Raw genomic sequence first — 15,974 nt, forward strand, 5'->3', positions numbered from 1 at the left:
TAAAAGACTATCTCTTTCTGTCATTCATGGCGTAAGGTCGTAAATGAATGTTAAAACAATCTAAACTGCACTTTATTACTTCAAGAAAAGGTATAGTTTAGGTTACAATTATTATACCTTTACATCGTTTTTCTCCACTTGATGGTATAGTCAGATTAGTTAGTCGATGCCATATTTGTGTTTGGTTTTTGTTTGTGAGGCGTTATCTAGTGGTAATATATCGATGTAATAAACATCGAAGCAAACTGTTTTCCTGTTCATCCTGTTCAACCTGTTCATCACATGAATGTTTGCCTGAAGTGGGAGTCGAACCCACGATCCTCGGCGTAACACTCAAGAGTGCTATAACTACTGCATCACTGAGTCCATTTTATTCCAAATTATACTTACCGATATCGGCACTCTTTGATTTAATTATGACTCTATATCTCGTAAAACTTAAAAATGTATTGCAAGATGGGACAGGCGTTACGATTTATATTTCTTTGTGGTCCAGTCCAGAAGTAGTTATGTGTTCCAGGTTGATGAGGGAAGTTGTCATACGGCAGAATTGAGACTCTCGAGGTGGGTAATGTTTCGAGGTGGGTAATGGAACTAATGGAACTCAAGTTGTGATATCTATGGGTTTCGTTAACCATTTAATACCCAGTGGGCTGTGAACCCGTCTATCTTTATTTACCATAAATAAAATAGTACGATTACTTCCTAGTAATTATTAGTAATTATTACGACCCATCGTCTATTTAATCATAAGTCATGGGTGTCGTGACTCAACTACGAACTAATAACAAAATTTCAATTTTCTACTGAATTATCCTCCTGATTACGATTTTGTGTTCTAAGGCGTGTGGTGAGCCCAGTCAGATTATTTTTGTTATTTTGGGATATATCTACTGTGATATTGTTCCTGGAGTCCACTAACATCATCTTCTACTATTGAGGCAAAAGAGATGTCATAAAATATAAGCAATAGCATGTATCGCGTTAACAGTATTTTCAACAAATTAGAGTTTCAGATCAATAGCTTTTACCGGAAAATAACAATAATTCGATGAGAAAATTTTCCTTTGTCGTACTTTTTGTCGTAGTTTGGAAAACCCTAGAAACACTAAAATAACAAAATAAAACTATTCACACAACTTCATTCTTTGCGTTCCCGCCAAAAAGTTCGAAGATATTTACTTCTTTAATAGTCTGTTTCTTTATTAGCTTTTTATTATTCATAAACTGTAAACAATTAAAACGGCGAATTATAAAAATCTTATTAATTGATACTGGCTAATGCACAAACCGTGCCGGAGCCAAAATTAAATAAAAAAATATAATCATAGATAAACATAATATTTGACAAACGAATGATATTAAAATAGGGTTTAAACGGTGCCTAGTAGACGTGCGCTAATCATGTTCGGAACTGGATTGAACATGACATCGTTCTTTTGAGTGTCGGAACTAGTTCCAGTAAACATGTTCGCGGAACTGTTTAGTTTCACGAACATGTTAAGTCTAGTAGCTGTTTGTAGTTTGTAGCTGTTTAGTTCCGCGGACATATTAAGTCTAGTAGCTGTTTGAAGCTGTTTAGTTCCGCGGACATGTTAAGTCTAGTAGCTGTTTGTAGTGTAGCGAATCACGTATTAAGTTATTATTAATTACACAATATTTTTCAAAAAAGGTATTAAAAATACAATTTTTTAAAAGCACTATATAAAAATAGATTGCCGCTTATGGCAATTATTATTGTAATTATTATTTTGTAAGGTTTTTAGTTTTAGGTTCATTGTTACAGCTGGTTGCATAATTTATTAATGTACTGTAATTACTTTGTCATAATTTCAACTACTCTACTACTTTCATTATTTTTCAATGTAGGTATTGTACGATGCACCGAAAACTATAACCTATCAGTTGTTAATTAAAATACCACGTTATTCTGATATACAACGTAAATTGAGCTCGTTGTAGCCTTACAAACTTTTTCCCATAACCGAGATACCGAATAGCGAAAGTGGTGAATGTTTTAAAATTCTCGAATTTTGAATTATGATTTTCTAAGAAATGGTCTACAAACACTTAAGGTTAAGTGCTCGTAGGAATGATGCATGGTCAAGGTCAAAATCCATAGCAAAACATTTTAATTTATTCAACTATCGACTGTAACACGTAGGTCGTAGAGCATAACTTCAATATTAATAAAAATGTAATATGAAAGAGCTCCACACGCAGTTTCATGCACTCGCTCCATCTCACTCTCTCGTATTCGTGCCATATGTCGCCTTATCTCTTTACGTGGACTCGTGTCGGTTCGAGACTCGTTCGGGTGGACTCGCCGCGCCACGCCTCCGCGCCGCGCGGTACCTATGCTCTAATCATGTCCGCATGTCCGTCATGTTCAACGCGTTCGTAGTTCCTGCATAACAGTACACTTGGAATGGAAATGGAACTGTCTGAACATGTTAATTTTGACAACTCGGATTGAATGATATAGTTCCATATGAGGACATAGTTCCAGGAACTATTTAGGTCCGGAACTACGCATGTCTAGTGCCTAGTGGAAGTTTCCGATAAATTTAAAGTTAAAGTTAAATTTAAACCTAGGCGAAGAAGTTGTAAATGAACACAATCTTTGTTATCACATATCTTTATTGTGTTTTTATGTTGTATCTTAGAGGTGTTTATTAAAAATATGTCTTCACAAACTGTTATTAGAGTGAAGCGTAGATTAGAAGATAACCCTCACGATGCTCTGGTTGTTACATGTAAACGGCCGAAGACCGACCCTGAATCATGCCAATCCTTGTTTGTATTTCGAGCCACTATCACCAATCAGGTACTTATGAAAAATGACTCGATAAGTCATTAAATCACATGTAAAGATTCAAACAGGTTGAAACCTTGGACTTATTGATAGAAGCTGGCTGCGAGCTCTCCTTCTAATCTAATAATTAAAATAACGGAAATCTTCCGGTACATTTTATTGGTTTTTCACCTGCCTTCTTTGGTTGTAAATATAAAAAAAGTAAATAAATCAGTAGGTATCCATAGTTGCAAATGTTGGTTAAGAAAACAATGTGCTTCTTCAGGAAACAGCTGATATCAAAGATTTGGTGTCTCCAGCCGATTTCAAACTGCAACCGAGACATAATGTCAAGGATATTGTTGAAAAGCTACGAAAAGACCAGAAGGCTTCTTCAAGCAAAAGTCGTTATGAAATAGTCAACTGTAACCGAAGCATAGAAAAAGATACGGATAATTTCAATCTTGTAGACTTAAAAAAGACTGATGATGTTGATGATGGAATTGAATATGCCTATGACTTATATACAATACCAAAACAAGACTTTGATTTGTCTGTGATTGACAGCTTTGCCAGGTAATCTATCATTCATGTTATACTTATGTTTAGTTATTTTAGTTTATTACAGTCAATCAGGGTAACTTAAGCCTTCCGTTTAATATTAGCCCACTTACTCACTTTTTACATATCTATTTTTAATTTACAAACAGGATACATGTTGCCATAGACTTTGAATTTTTTAATTAAGGGGTTTATTATTGAACTAGCGACCCGCCCTCGCTTCGCTTCGGAAACATTGAAAGACACATGAAACCAAAAAAAAAAATTAAAAAAAGTAGCCTATGTTCATCAGGGACAATGTCGGCTTCTAATGGAAAAAGAATTTTTCAAATCGGTCCAGTAGTTTCGGAGCCTATTCGAAACAAACAAACAAACAAATCTTTCCTCTTTATAATATCAGTATAGACAACCTAATTTATTTATTTATAAAAGAAGATCCAATGTTATCATAAGGCTTTAAATGTAAAAATGCATCAAAATTGTACTGGTAGTTCTTATACTGGCAAAGTTACTCGGCTCTTAAGATAACATTGGCCCACAATTTTTTTGTCAATTTTGTGAGATTTGCACTCTATGCTCATGCAAAATTATTTAAATTTCAATTGTAAACGCTTAAAACCCACGGAAAGTCCATATTTTTTATTAATATCTAGTATAATTGAGACAATATGTACAAAATTGTTTGCATGGCGGGACAAAGTTACACTGATTGACTGTACTTATTCATAGTTTTAAATCAAAACGATTTAAAGTATAGTGATCATAGTTTGTAGTCTGCCAAAGAGGGAGATTTAACATTTTTGTTTCATGTCATTCTGCTGACAGCTATAAAAGGAAGATTGCGAGGCTGGAATGACTATGATGGAAAAAGTAGTAGAGTAGATTTTTTATATTTTTGGAATTAACGATTATTGATTTTATTCTTACATACCGTGTATGGTTGAATGAGCTCATGGCCCATCTGGTGTTGTCTATAAGTTTGTGTAACCAGAACAGTACACAATGTGAATTTGAGAGTCAATGTTTAAATCTAAATTAGTATATATACTATTTACTGTGTATATTAGTACAATATAACTATATACTAGTATAATAAATAATACTATTTTAGTAGGTTAAATAACAAAAGGAAGATCTACCACTGAGTCAGCAATAGGCCTTGCGGTCAGCAATTGAGCTTGTATCTTTGCAAACTTATCTTGAAAATGTTTTAAGCGACATTCAGTCAAATATCTGATGTTGTAGGACTTAACTTATAACAATGTGCTTGCCTAGTAATGGAAGTTAAATTTTTTTTTGCAAATGAAGAAATACATAAAGAATGCTTCTAAAACACTCAATTGAATATTTAATTGTTTTCAATTTATTTTTTATTGCTTAGCTGGGTGGACGAGCTCACAGCCCACCTGGTTTTAAGTGGTTTCTGGAGCCCATAGACACCTACGACGTAAACGCCACCCACCTTCAGATAGAGTTCTAAGGTCTCAGTGTAGTTACAAAGGCTGCCCCGCCCTTCAAACCGAAACGCATTACTGCTTTACGGCAGAAATAGGCAGGGTGGTGGTATCTACCTGTGCGAACTCACAAAAGTTACCACCAGTAATATCCAATTTCATAGTATATTTTTTCCCTGCTTAATTATTGCTAGCCTCAAGGGGCTATTGCAGCCATACACAGTTTAGTAGGTGCACTAGATAGGTAAGACAGTATAAACCACACAGTATAGTGATTGTAATAAATTGTCATTGTGTTTATTTAATGGAATATACTGATCTAAAGTCTAATCAGTAACGTGACACAGTAGAAAACACATTTATCTTCTTTATTATTTGAAATTGTTGACAGAGGAAAGATTTTTTACTGTACTGGTACTTTTGCTCAGTAGTCCAATGATCGAAATATTGTTGTTTGCAACTTGTATCAGGCATCTGTCAACTGTCTTCTATCCAATTATGGTTACCACCACACTTGTTTGTATTTTTTTTAATTTATTGATGTGGCAGCTAAGGATTATGAACAGTAATAATTAAAAAAAAAAGTGTAACTGTAATTATTTTTTGATTTGGACATTGTTATTTTAAGTATCAAATATTGTTTACAGCATAGAAACAGACCTAATACCTGGTACACATGATGATGGTTGCGACACAACATCTGGTGACGAAGTTGATGACGATGATGATTCTAATGACGAAAACAACTGGAGAAACGATTATCCTGATTCTGAAAAAAGTAGCATTGATGAAGATGACATAGTTCGGGCTATGGAGCGTGTTGATTTAGGTAAGAAGAGAATATTTCTCACTTTATAATCTAGTCATTATACCTGTGTTTATTTAATTAGTCATAAACTACCTGCTTCCAGCTTATTTTGGTTTTTATTACACAACGTTCATTGTGTATTATTTATTCCCATACGTATTTCATAAGAAAAATTAGTACCTGGTTTAAGGATTTGAGTACTGGCAATCTGATCCTTTAGTGATTGTTATCTTACAGTTACAGACTGTTATCTTAATAGTGACCACATAAACTGTATGAGGTGTTTTTATGCATAAGAGACCAGTAGTTTGGCATAAGTGATTATTGTAGTGTATATTTTATTTCTTAAAATCATACTCAATGCAAAATTTTAAGACCGAGAAGTTAAGTCATCAATTTAAAAACTATATATCACAAATTTTTTAACAAAAAAATATCTGTATATTGGATTAATCGATCCCAAATATTTTTTAAAGAATTATCTTAAGAAGAAAGAATCTATAAGAAATAGTTATCTATTAAATGTTGTGTTGTTAAAAATAATTCTAAATTATAATTTGTAACAACATACATTCAATAACTTCAACATTTTTGCAGAATATGTTTATAACATGAAACCTTTTTTCGTAAAATTCAAAATTTCTTTTTCTTATACGTTGTTTCCTCACTAATGATCTTTGTAATCATATATTATTATGATTAAACTAAATTTGTTTCTGTCTATGTTTTTCTTCACTTTTAAATAATATACTGAAATGGTCTTAAAATAACAATTTCTCTTCAGAAGACAACCTATCAAGCGATGATGGTGAAGACAAAATTTATGACACTAATGATTATGAAGAAAATGTAAGATTATATGGTACAGGATATGCCAAATATAAAGCTAAGATTCTTGCTGAAAATCCCGACCTTTCCAATCGGAGCCTTATCCACTCCGTCAAAATGAAAGACATTGATGAAGAATCAGTCGAAGGATATAAGGATGATAGCGATGACGGTTTTTACTATGGCCAGGAAGATGACTCGCCGCATCACAGAAAACAATATAAAGATTCGTCTGATGAATATAGCCCAGATTGATCTAAAAAAAAATTGTTTAGTTTTAATTGTAATTCAAACATATGTTAAGATACTGAAGTTATACTTTTTTGATGGTAAATAGTAATTAAGTCACAAAGCTAAGTACTGATTGGTTGTATGGATGGATGTGATTAAGATCTGTAGACATGAGGAGAGCTCGATTGGGCGAGAAGGATACTCATTTACATAAATGCAATGGTACATATTTTTTTTCGAGAAAGCCTCAATACTATATGTTGTGAAGAACCATTGAGTTACAAGTATCGAAGATATCCTTAGGGAGACTAGAAACTAGTCTTTAACAGTACCAGAAGGGTGTAACTCTTGTGTGTAGATGTTTATAGACACACTAAACTTGTGATGTTTTTGATACTCTTAAGCGTATAGTGTAATAACTTCAATGTAAGAACTTGACTATTTCATATCATTATACTGTATAGAAACATATAATTAATCATTTTTGAATAAAGATTAAATCATTTTTACAATTTTTCGTTTTCTAACCTAAATATAATTTTTAATACAGCATACCGGTTGTTTTTGTAAGAGGTACCTACACATCGGGTCTAGTTAATTGGTACCATACACTGACTACTGAAGCTCATTACGTCTAAACGTGAATTTTGCCATCTAACTTTAGATGTGATATGTCTCCGTTGCATTGCATGGACGTTCCAACATTCAAATCGGAAATTGTACAGTAAAAGCTCCTTATTCGCGCTTCCCTCATTCGCGTGTTCGTTATTTGCAGATTAAATAATTTCGATGCCATTCCTATATTTGCGAACAAATATATCTTAATTCGTGGATCTAATCGGTACAAAAAAAATTATAAAAACTGATTCTAATAGCTATCCATCCAAACGAATATCTTTTGTAAACGCGTCGTCAAATGGATAAAAAAGTAAAATAGACCTTATTACAACAATCGAAAGTATGTTGTTAAATGATATCGCTACTGCATTGTTTCCGCCTTTGACAAGCCGCTTTCGCCGCGGTCGGTGTTTTTGAGAATGTAAACAAACAATATAACAACCTTATAAGTAAACTCATCAAATATACATATATTTTTTTTACGATTGAAGGATTACTTGTGGCCCGGAGGCCTTTCCAGTTTCACCAAGACCGGTGGGCGAGCAAAGGCTCAGCCAGGAGGGGTGGGATTTGCTAACAGCTGCCCAAGTGCCTCCGAAGGAGACCTAACAACTCAAGAGCAGCTGCTTCTACTACTGGATCGGAATCACGAACTGCTGAGAAGATCCGGCGAGAAACTCAGTGGGCTGATGCACGGGTTAGGTTGTACGGTGAACTCTTTGTTGAGTTCGACGAGTACGGTTTCCGGGATCTCTATGGCAGCTCCTAGTGTTAGAGCTGAAGGCGTCTATTTCAAAGCTTATTTGGATCTAATCGATCCGTAAGGACATGTGGATATTTTTAAATGCGGCCAAATGAGACCGCTCTGTCTTTTAGTAAGAGCCGCATTACCATTCCATATTCACGGTTTCTGTATTCGCGGCACATTTACGGAACATACACCCCGCGAATAAACAGCTTCTACTGTAGTGGTGTAAATTTTTGAAATGAAACAAATCGAAACTTCATATAATGTGATAAATAATTTATTGTCTGGCGATATTTTTTACAATATCAATTACGCCCACATTGCTTATTGATTTCCCTCCGTAAATATTAGAGTTTACGTCCTAAAGTTATTAGGGTACACACACGGAAAGATGCCTTAAATTTTCCAAAATATGACAAAAAGAAATACAAGTAGACAGATTGAATCGTGCAAGCAGATTTTTTTCTATTGAGGCATCTCCATCTTCACAAATATAAATCGTTGATCCGCATTCAAAACAGCGTAAGTGTTTCTTTTAAACCATACACTACAGACTATTTTCTGACATCAATTCTAGGCAGTAAAGTTTTGTTCAGTTAATTCGCTCTCTTTAACATATGGAAGGTATGAAAAAGTATTGAGCTATGAACAGAAAATTATAACTAAAAACCCTCCAAAATAGCGGTAGCGTAGCAAGTAGCATGTCAATGTAGCAGTTGTAAACGGAGTGAAAATTTAATACAATAACTTTGGGCGCCATCTTTGAAATTAGACCAGTCGCTACGGTGGCGCTAATCGCTCGCTTTTCAATGGACAGCTTTTTATACGCAGAGACTGCTTCTTTACCTATATCCTCCATACTCTAAGGTTAGAACAAACTTCGGTAAACTTTCAGCAGTCTAGGAAACAACAGATATATGAAAAAAAATCATTCCCGCGTATCGAAGTTAATCGGATTGGATTGGCCGAGAATTAAGTTAGAGATGGTTTTATGTCTTAATATTGACACAGTTAGCGAAGTCTGAAGCTAAATCAAATTCAGGCAACAAAGTTCTACATTTACTTACGCTGAATCGAATGCCGTTCAACGAATTAATAATTTATTAATTTGATATTATTCGAGACTGTCGTAACATTAAAAACGTATGCACGTATTGAGAACATAATTATTATTATGGCACGTAACCTCACTTGCTGAGTTACAGACGATGATAAAACATAGACAATGTCATGATCTCTAAATTTAAATACTAAATTAAGTCATTGACGAACATCGCTGATTTATTTCTGTAGTATTAAAAAAGTAGATAATTTGAGAAATAGCATAGTTACAGTTATTGCACATTTACTGTTGTCCATAATGTTGAAATTTGTTTTTTTATATCATTTGTGTAAAGTTTCACAGTAGGCAGCCATTTTTCTGACCTTCTTGATTCGAATAAACTACAGAATTAAAGATTATATCAATGACTCTTAAGTGTAACAAAATGGAAGATCGATTATTTTAAAAACGAACACATTGTACCTTTAAAATATTGTAAACACTGAAATTCGAGACTCATATTAAAGACGAAACACAAATGAATACATATTTTTAAACATACACATCGGTACATCTACTCGAAGTCTTGTATTCACTTATATCTAAATTTTATTAATTAGTGAGATACCTATAAATGCAAATTACTAATTAAAATCTAGCGATGCTTTGGCATAGACAAAACATGGTACAATATTAAATCCTAAAAACGTTTTTATATTCATATATATGGAACAATTATCATAATGTTATCAGAAAAATGTTTACTGAAGGGTGTTTTAAATTAGTTTTTACATGAATAATCATCAATACTTATTAGCCTCAAATTTGCAATTGAATCTAGTAAATTATCACAAACTGTTCACAATAGGTAAAAAAGCTTTAAGCTTTTTGTTTTTTTTTTGCAGTTGACAGAAAAAATACAGTTGGCAACACCACTGGTAGGCAAACGGAATTGAGCATTAACTGCTTAACATGTTAATTAATATTAAACAAAATTAACAACAAAGAAAGAACAATCACTAAGAACAAATGGTAATAAAATTTAGTTACAATTTAATAATATCTTTACAGTTATATACAATTTGCTAATATTTTTAATAACGTATACACTATGCGAAGAAGTCATTCAACTTTCCTACATTATTCTTACATAACAATAACAAATACCTAAATTTGAGGAAAGTTATGATTATATACAATTCAACTGAACTTACAGTTGTTTGGCATTGATATGCAGTGCTGGATATTTATATTTATATAATATGTATAAGTTTTGATTATTGCACATAATAACGTCCGAAACGTGATTTAATATAATAACGATTAAGAATAATAGATTTGAAGCAACGAAAGCGTTTCGATTCTCGCTAGCAATTTTGAATTTTTTGTTAGAAGTTAATAAGATCTAGTTTTCGATAATAGCGAAGGCAAATACAGAAAACGAATGTTTACTGCATAGTATCGATATAAATACGAATTTCAATGCGTTACATATTATTTACAATTCGTACTCAACAGATGGCACTGTAACAAAAAATCTAAATAAACATCTCATAAACCGTTTTAAGAATTTACGGTTTTTACCTTCACTATTATCGATTATGTCACAGACGCAGTTCATAGTACGGGAGTGTCATTAACCCTGGGTGGGGTCGGAACGTTGTTGTTCGCGGCCGCGTCTTGATTGTTTGCTGTGCAATAGTACTGCTTGTGCGCCTTGTAAGTGTTCACGTACTTAAAGGATATGTCGCAAGATTTGCAGTAATTAGGCGTCTCTTCGGCGTCGTTGTCTGGCTCCTTTTTAATATCCACAGGCAGGGTAGGAATGGTCGGAAGGGGTGAGGTTTGTTCCTCATCAGGCTCGTCAGTGGCGTGGACTAATCGTGCGTGGCGCACTACGTTGCCCCTGTATGTGGATGTGTACGCGCAACTGCTGCAGCGATGGACCCTCTCCCCTGCCACTGCTGGACTGGGAGACGTTGCTTCTCGGCTCTCGTCTTCGAGTACGCATGCTATGTAGCTCTCCTCCTGGAATGTATGAACAGAGAAATGTATTTTCATTTCTTGCGTAGAATGACTCAGTCTTTTGTTGATTTTTTTTCCCCCTACCTATGCTGGTATGGCTGGCTATGGTATTGCTAACACTGACCCTAGCAAGAACAGTGCTTAAGAGGCTCAAACTTCTCTCTAGAGTTTGCTGACGATTGCCCTAGTAAGAACAGTGCTTCGCAGAATCTACCACCGGATCGGAAACGCGACCCACTGAGAAGATCCGGCCAGAAAATGAGTGGGCTATATCTATGGGTTAATGCGCTCGTCGAGCCCTTCGTCGCAAGCGACGGGTTCGACGAGGACGGTGACTGGTGCTTGTGGTGCCTAAAAGCACCGTTAATGGATCAGGAGGATCCGTAATGTCGTGATTTGGGCGACGTCGACGGTTTACCATTCGGATTTGTTGAAAAGAGGTTTAAATTGTTTAGTTATCATTAATAGTGCGACTCGTGATTCTGAATCTCCTTAGTATGTGAATACACTAAAACACGCTGATGCCAGCTCTATCTGTTATAATTAAGTTAGTAGTTAGTAGAGACGAGTAAAGGTAAGTCAGAAATCCTCTCGGAAATTGCTACTACAACTGTACCAAGTCTCAACCCCAGTGGATATTGAACGCAAATAAATAAACCAACCTTCAAAGTCTCTCAGACGATTAATTATTCTTGTATATCATGTAAATAAATAGTTTTAATTACCTGTAAATCGGCTGGTTTCTTGTTGTTGAAGTGCATACGTATGTGTGTGCGCATGCCTCGTAGGGTGTTCCCCCTATACCGGCAAATGGTACACCTGAACGCCTTCACTCCGGCGTGCGCCTCCATGTGGCGCTGAGCCGCGGCCGCTGTCGGCGACACCACGTCGCAGCACGGACACTTCCATCCTCCCTCTGTACCCGACGACGGCCTCGGTAACTCGGGAACGGACCTCGACGATCGGGTTTCACGTTTCGTGCAGTAATATGATTGATGGGTTGTGAGATTATCCAAGGAACTGAAGTGAATACCGCAGGCCAGGCATATCAGTTGACGATACTGAGGCGGCGGCCCGGCCTCCGGTGGCGCCGGGCTCGCTGGCTCTTCGCCCCCGCCGGCTGAGCAATAACGTTGCTTATGTACTCGATAGTTCTCGTACATACAAAAAACTATATTGCACTCTTTGCATTTCGATACGCCTTGCTTGACCAGAACTTGAGGAGATTTAGCAGCTACTGGCAGCTCTGAGGCAAGCCGTATGGCTAAAGCGGGAGGTATGATTGGAGGTGGGACTGCCGGCGGCGATGGTACACTTGGTGGTTTCGGTGTTGGTCCTCTAGAGTTTCGCCGTCGTCTTTTTGGAGAACTCTCGCCGCTTGGAGACAAAGAACGTCGGGAAGGCGACGGTGTCCCGGGTGAGCCCGGCAGCGATGGCGCGCAAACTATTTGTTCCGGCGTCGTTGAACGAATCCTGTTTTCTTTTTCATGTTCATCTACCACAACAGACTCCGGCGAACGGCGCACGCTGAGGTCCAGAGGCGTCGTGCCATCTCTTGAGGAATCTCGTGCTCGATTTGCAGATTTTAAGACCTCCGGTGTTTTGGGATCTGTATTGATATTGGGTAAAATGTGAGTCAGAGGCTGGAATGTACCGTTTGGTAGTAAGAAGCATGGAGTATCCGGATCCGGCAGCGTCGCCCCGGGAAGCGTGCTGGCACTGCGCAGTAACGTATACGGGACGATAAGTATTGGATTTGTGGGTAACGCCAGAGCATATTGATTTTGTGCTGGTGGTGTCGCTCCCGGTGATGGAGGAGCCGAGCCCGACGTTACAGAGCTTCCTTTAATAGCCTGCAGAGCTTGTTTGACAACTTGACGGGTGCTGCAGTAGTTAGCTTTATGTGCTCTGTATGTTTTTGTAGAGCTAAAGCGAATATCACAATCGGTACAATATCGGTCCTGAGCTTGGGGACTCTCAGTTGCTTCACCATTGGACGTGGGCGTCGCCGGTGCGGGCGTCCCGCTGCTGACAGGGGACGAAGAATGCATTCGCATATGTCTGTTCAAACTGACTTTTTTGTCAGCACTGTACGAACATAATGTGCAAGCGTATTGCTTCCCTGCTGGTTTTGAAGTTTTTGAATCTCCACTTGAGTCATCACCTGCAGCGTAGGCTGATGCATCCGTTGCCTCAGAAGGCTTAGGTTTTCTGTTCGCACAATAATGTGCTTGATGTGCTTGGAGCGTACTTAGAGATGAGTATCTGATACCACACGGATTGCAGATGTAGCCCGGCACCGCGTTTGTCGGGAACAGGCCAGGGAAAGCGGCAGCCGTTAGTGCAATGTATTCACGCGCCTGAGTAGCTGGTGTAGGCGGCGGAGGAGGAGAAGGAGAGGGCGGTTCACGTTTGAGCGATGTTGCTTGCGGTGCTAAGGCAGGGTCAGTCGCGAGGCTCGTATTAAGGCGTAGTCGCGGTGGTGAAGCAGCCGGTGAGCCCCCAGAAGCAGGCGAGGCGCCGCCACTAGATGCAGGTCGTTCGCCCCCCGAGCTTGGCGTGCGAGGTTCTCCCGGCATCGCCTCGCTCTCGTTTCCCCATTCCTCGTCCTCACCTGTAATAACAAATCTATATAAGACAATGCAAAAAAACATGCAAATCAGTGTGTGCAAAAGGTCAGAGCAAAACGAATCGATGTAGTATCAGCACCTATTAGCGTCGTTAATAGTACAGCGATGGCGAGCCGGCAGCGGTTTTCTCGCGATAGCCGTCACTCGTCACGTTTCGTCTCCTATCTATCCACGTCAGTCAGATGGAGCCTTAGCGAGTCGAGGCATACATTAGCGCTCCTAATTGAGACGTGCGCGCGCTATGTAAATGTCTCCGCGTGGGTGGGTGGTTCGATTTTACAAATGCAAGAAACTTAACAGAGATTAGGTTTGCATGCATCGAGCCTGTCGATCCGTCATTACATTCCTCGTCCGTCAATACCGTGAGCCGGATTGGCGCGCAAACAGAACAAAAACTTAACGGAGCTCGTTGTAATTGGATCTGATTTCCAGAAACCGCTCGCGTGTCTTCCTTTTTGAGCGACAACGATCTCGACCGAGCGAAGAATTAACCTATCTTTCGCGCAACGATCTCGACTCAAAACGCCAATTAATGAGGGGCTCAACTTCATTCTGGTGCCCCTGTGAAGATCATTATATGGGCACGACAGCGAGATGGACGCGACGATTGGTCCGAGCGCAGGCGCACCGCCATCTCTCGGTAACGAATACATTCCGAATCGGATCGCGTTCGGGTCACGCTATCCTAGTGTGCGCGCGTTGCGATTGGTCATTACGATTGCTTGCTGACGGCCGATCGAACCCTAAAGTTGCATATCTGCCCGCTAATGTCACCATCATACCGAACGCGAGCCTATCACGTTCGCTAATCGAGTCCCAGCTCCCGTTTTCCGCTAAATAAGTTATAAAAAGCGGCGATTGTTTCGCGAAGGTTTAATGTTCGATCAGATAGATGGCGTGACTCGGTGTCGTTTATGGTTGCTTGGGAGCTGAATATCGATTCTCTTACGACATGAATCTGGGCTTTTACGTTTATTAACATACCGTTGTGCTAAGCGTAACGAGCAAAAGGCATGTTATTCAAAACGAGTACCCGCATAGTTTCGACTCGACACTAGACAATACATCTCAGACACACAGATGACGCGATGCTTTAGCCTTTGACCGCAAAGGTCTCACGATTCGCCCGTAATACCCTGCTTTCAGCTGCAATTCACAAAGCGTTTTGATTTATACAACAAGGCTGACAAGCGTGGAACACGTGCTTACACAACGAGAAAAACAAAGAAGCCATCTTGTTTAGCCGGTTATCAGATTCGAGATCGGAGTCCAATTAAAATAGTCGTGCATCGGTCGCGTCACAATCGTCTGATAGTCATCTGTGTGACGCGTGTGAGCGATCACCTACGAGTCTGCGAACAGCGAACCACTACCACAGGATTCCTATGAACTGACGTACTGATCGCCGCTATTTCGACGACATTCACAAAATCTTTGTTAGGTAGAGCAAAACCTATTATTTGTATCATGAAAATGCATATTGATCAATAACATTGATAACTACATTTCTACATCGAATTCTTGCGGACATACAAATTGTTCGTGTCATAATAACACGAAATCGTCGATGACATGTAGTCTTTCAAAACAATTGTGTCATTACAAAATGTATATCAGCAAGAGCACTTTACGAACCTTCCACGTAAACAAAACGGTCTCTGAATTTCGAACATTCCTAGAACAAAGAATCGATAACGCGGCGACATTCAAAACTACTCGAGAATTCGTAGTAGCATTCTATAAGTCATCTTTGAAATGTCACTAGATCGCATTACACCTTGAACTAAAGATACGGAGATACGTTTTAGATAAAAACGCACAATAATTAATATGCGCATGTTTATAATAAATCTACATCGGACATCGGAACGTCAACTACACGTTGTCCTTTAATGTTATTCTCTGGATACTCGCATGCGACGTTAATTATACACTTTTAGTTCGAGGGAATTAAATAATCATTTACGAATATTTTTTTTAGGTTAACTTTAAATTGAATTTACTTTAACATTTATCTTCCTTAATTTATGTTTTCATTTAAATAAATATGTATATTTACATTATGAATTTAAATGTATTTTCATTAGAACGAAATCATAGGCTTTGTCGCCTTAATGTCAATACAAATAATAGCGGCCATTAGTGAGTGCTGCCAGCTTCGAAACAAAACGGCTACCACAATAAAAACAAGTTCATGTGTACACAAAGAGTTGAGTGACACAGTCTAGCGAGATT

At 38.0% G+C, this 15,974-nt stretch overlaps 2 protein-coding genes across 6 annotated transcripts in view; one reads left to right on the forward strand and one right to left on the reverse strand.

Annotated features, from left to right (window-relative positions):
• The first annotated feature begins 1,375 nt into the window (after window positions 1-1,375).
• LOC101736813 (probable RNA polymerase II nuclear localization protein SLC7A6OS) lies at window positions 1,376-7,188 on the forward strand. 2 transcript variants are annotated; one of them, XM_004929113.5, is made up of 4 exons: window positions 1,376-2,827; window positions 3,081-3,370; window positions 5,457-5,638; window positions 6,402-7,188. In XM_004929113.5, the coding sequence occupies exons 1-4, from the start codon at window positions 2,684-2,686 to the stop codon at window positions 6,698-6,700; spliced, it is 915 nt and encodes a 304-aa protein (XP_004929170.1). In that variant the 5' UTR covers window positions 1,376-2,683; the 3' UTR covers window positions 6,701-7,188. The 2 variants fall into 2 exon arrangements, with proteins under 2 accessions (XP_004929170.1, XP_062524042.1); XM_062668058.1 differs by having other exon boundaries at window positions 6,405-7,188.
• A 1,109-nt stretch (window positions 7,189-8,297) lies between these two features.
• The window catches only part of LOC101736853 (zinc finger protein ush), a 268,675-nt gene continuing 260,998 nt past the window's right edge, over window positions 8,298-15,974 (reverse strand). For all 4 annotated transcript variants that reach the window (XM_012692979.4, XM_012692978.4, XM_062668059.1 and 1 more), the window contains 2 exons: window positions 11,835-13,723; window positions 8,298-11,112 (listed from right to left, as the gene is read on the reverse strand). In XM_012692979.4, coding sequence (XP_012548433.1) covers window positions 10,702-11,112; window positions 11,835-13,723 — 2,300 coding nt within the window. In that variant the 3' untranslated portion in view covers window positions 8,298-10,701. The remainder of the gene's footprint in view (window positions 11,113-11,834; window positions 13,724-15,974) is intronic.

The sequence above is a fragment of the Bombyx mori genome, chromosome 4, assembly GCF_030269925.1.
Source record: "Bombyx mori chromosome 4, ASM3026992v2".
NCBI lineage: Eukaryota > Metazoa > Arthropoda > Insecta > Lepidoptera > Bombycidae > Bombyx > Bombyx mori.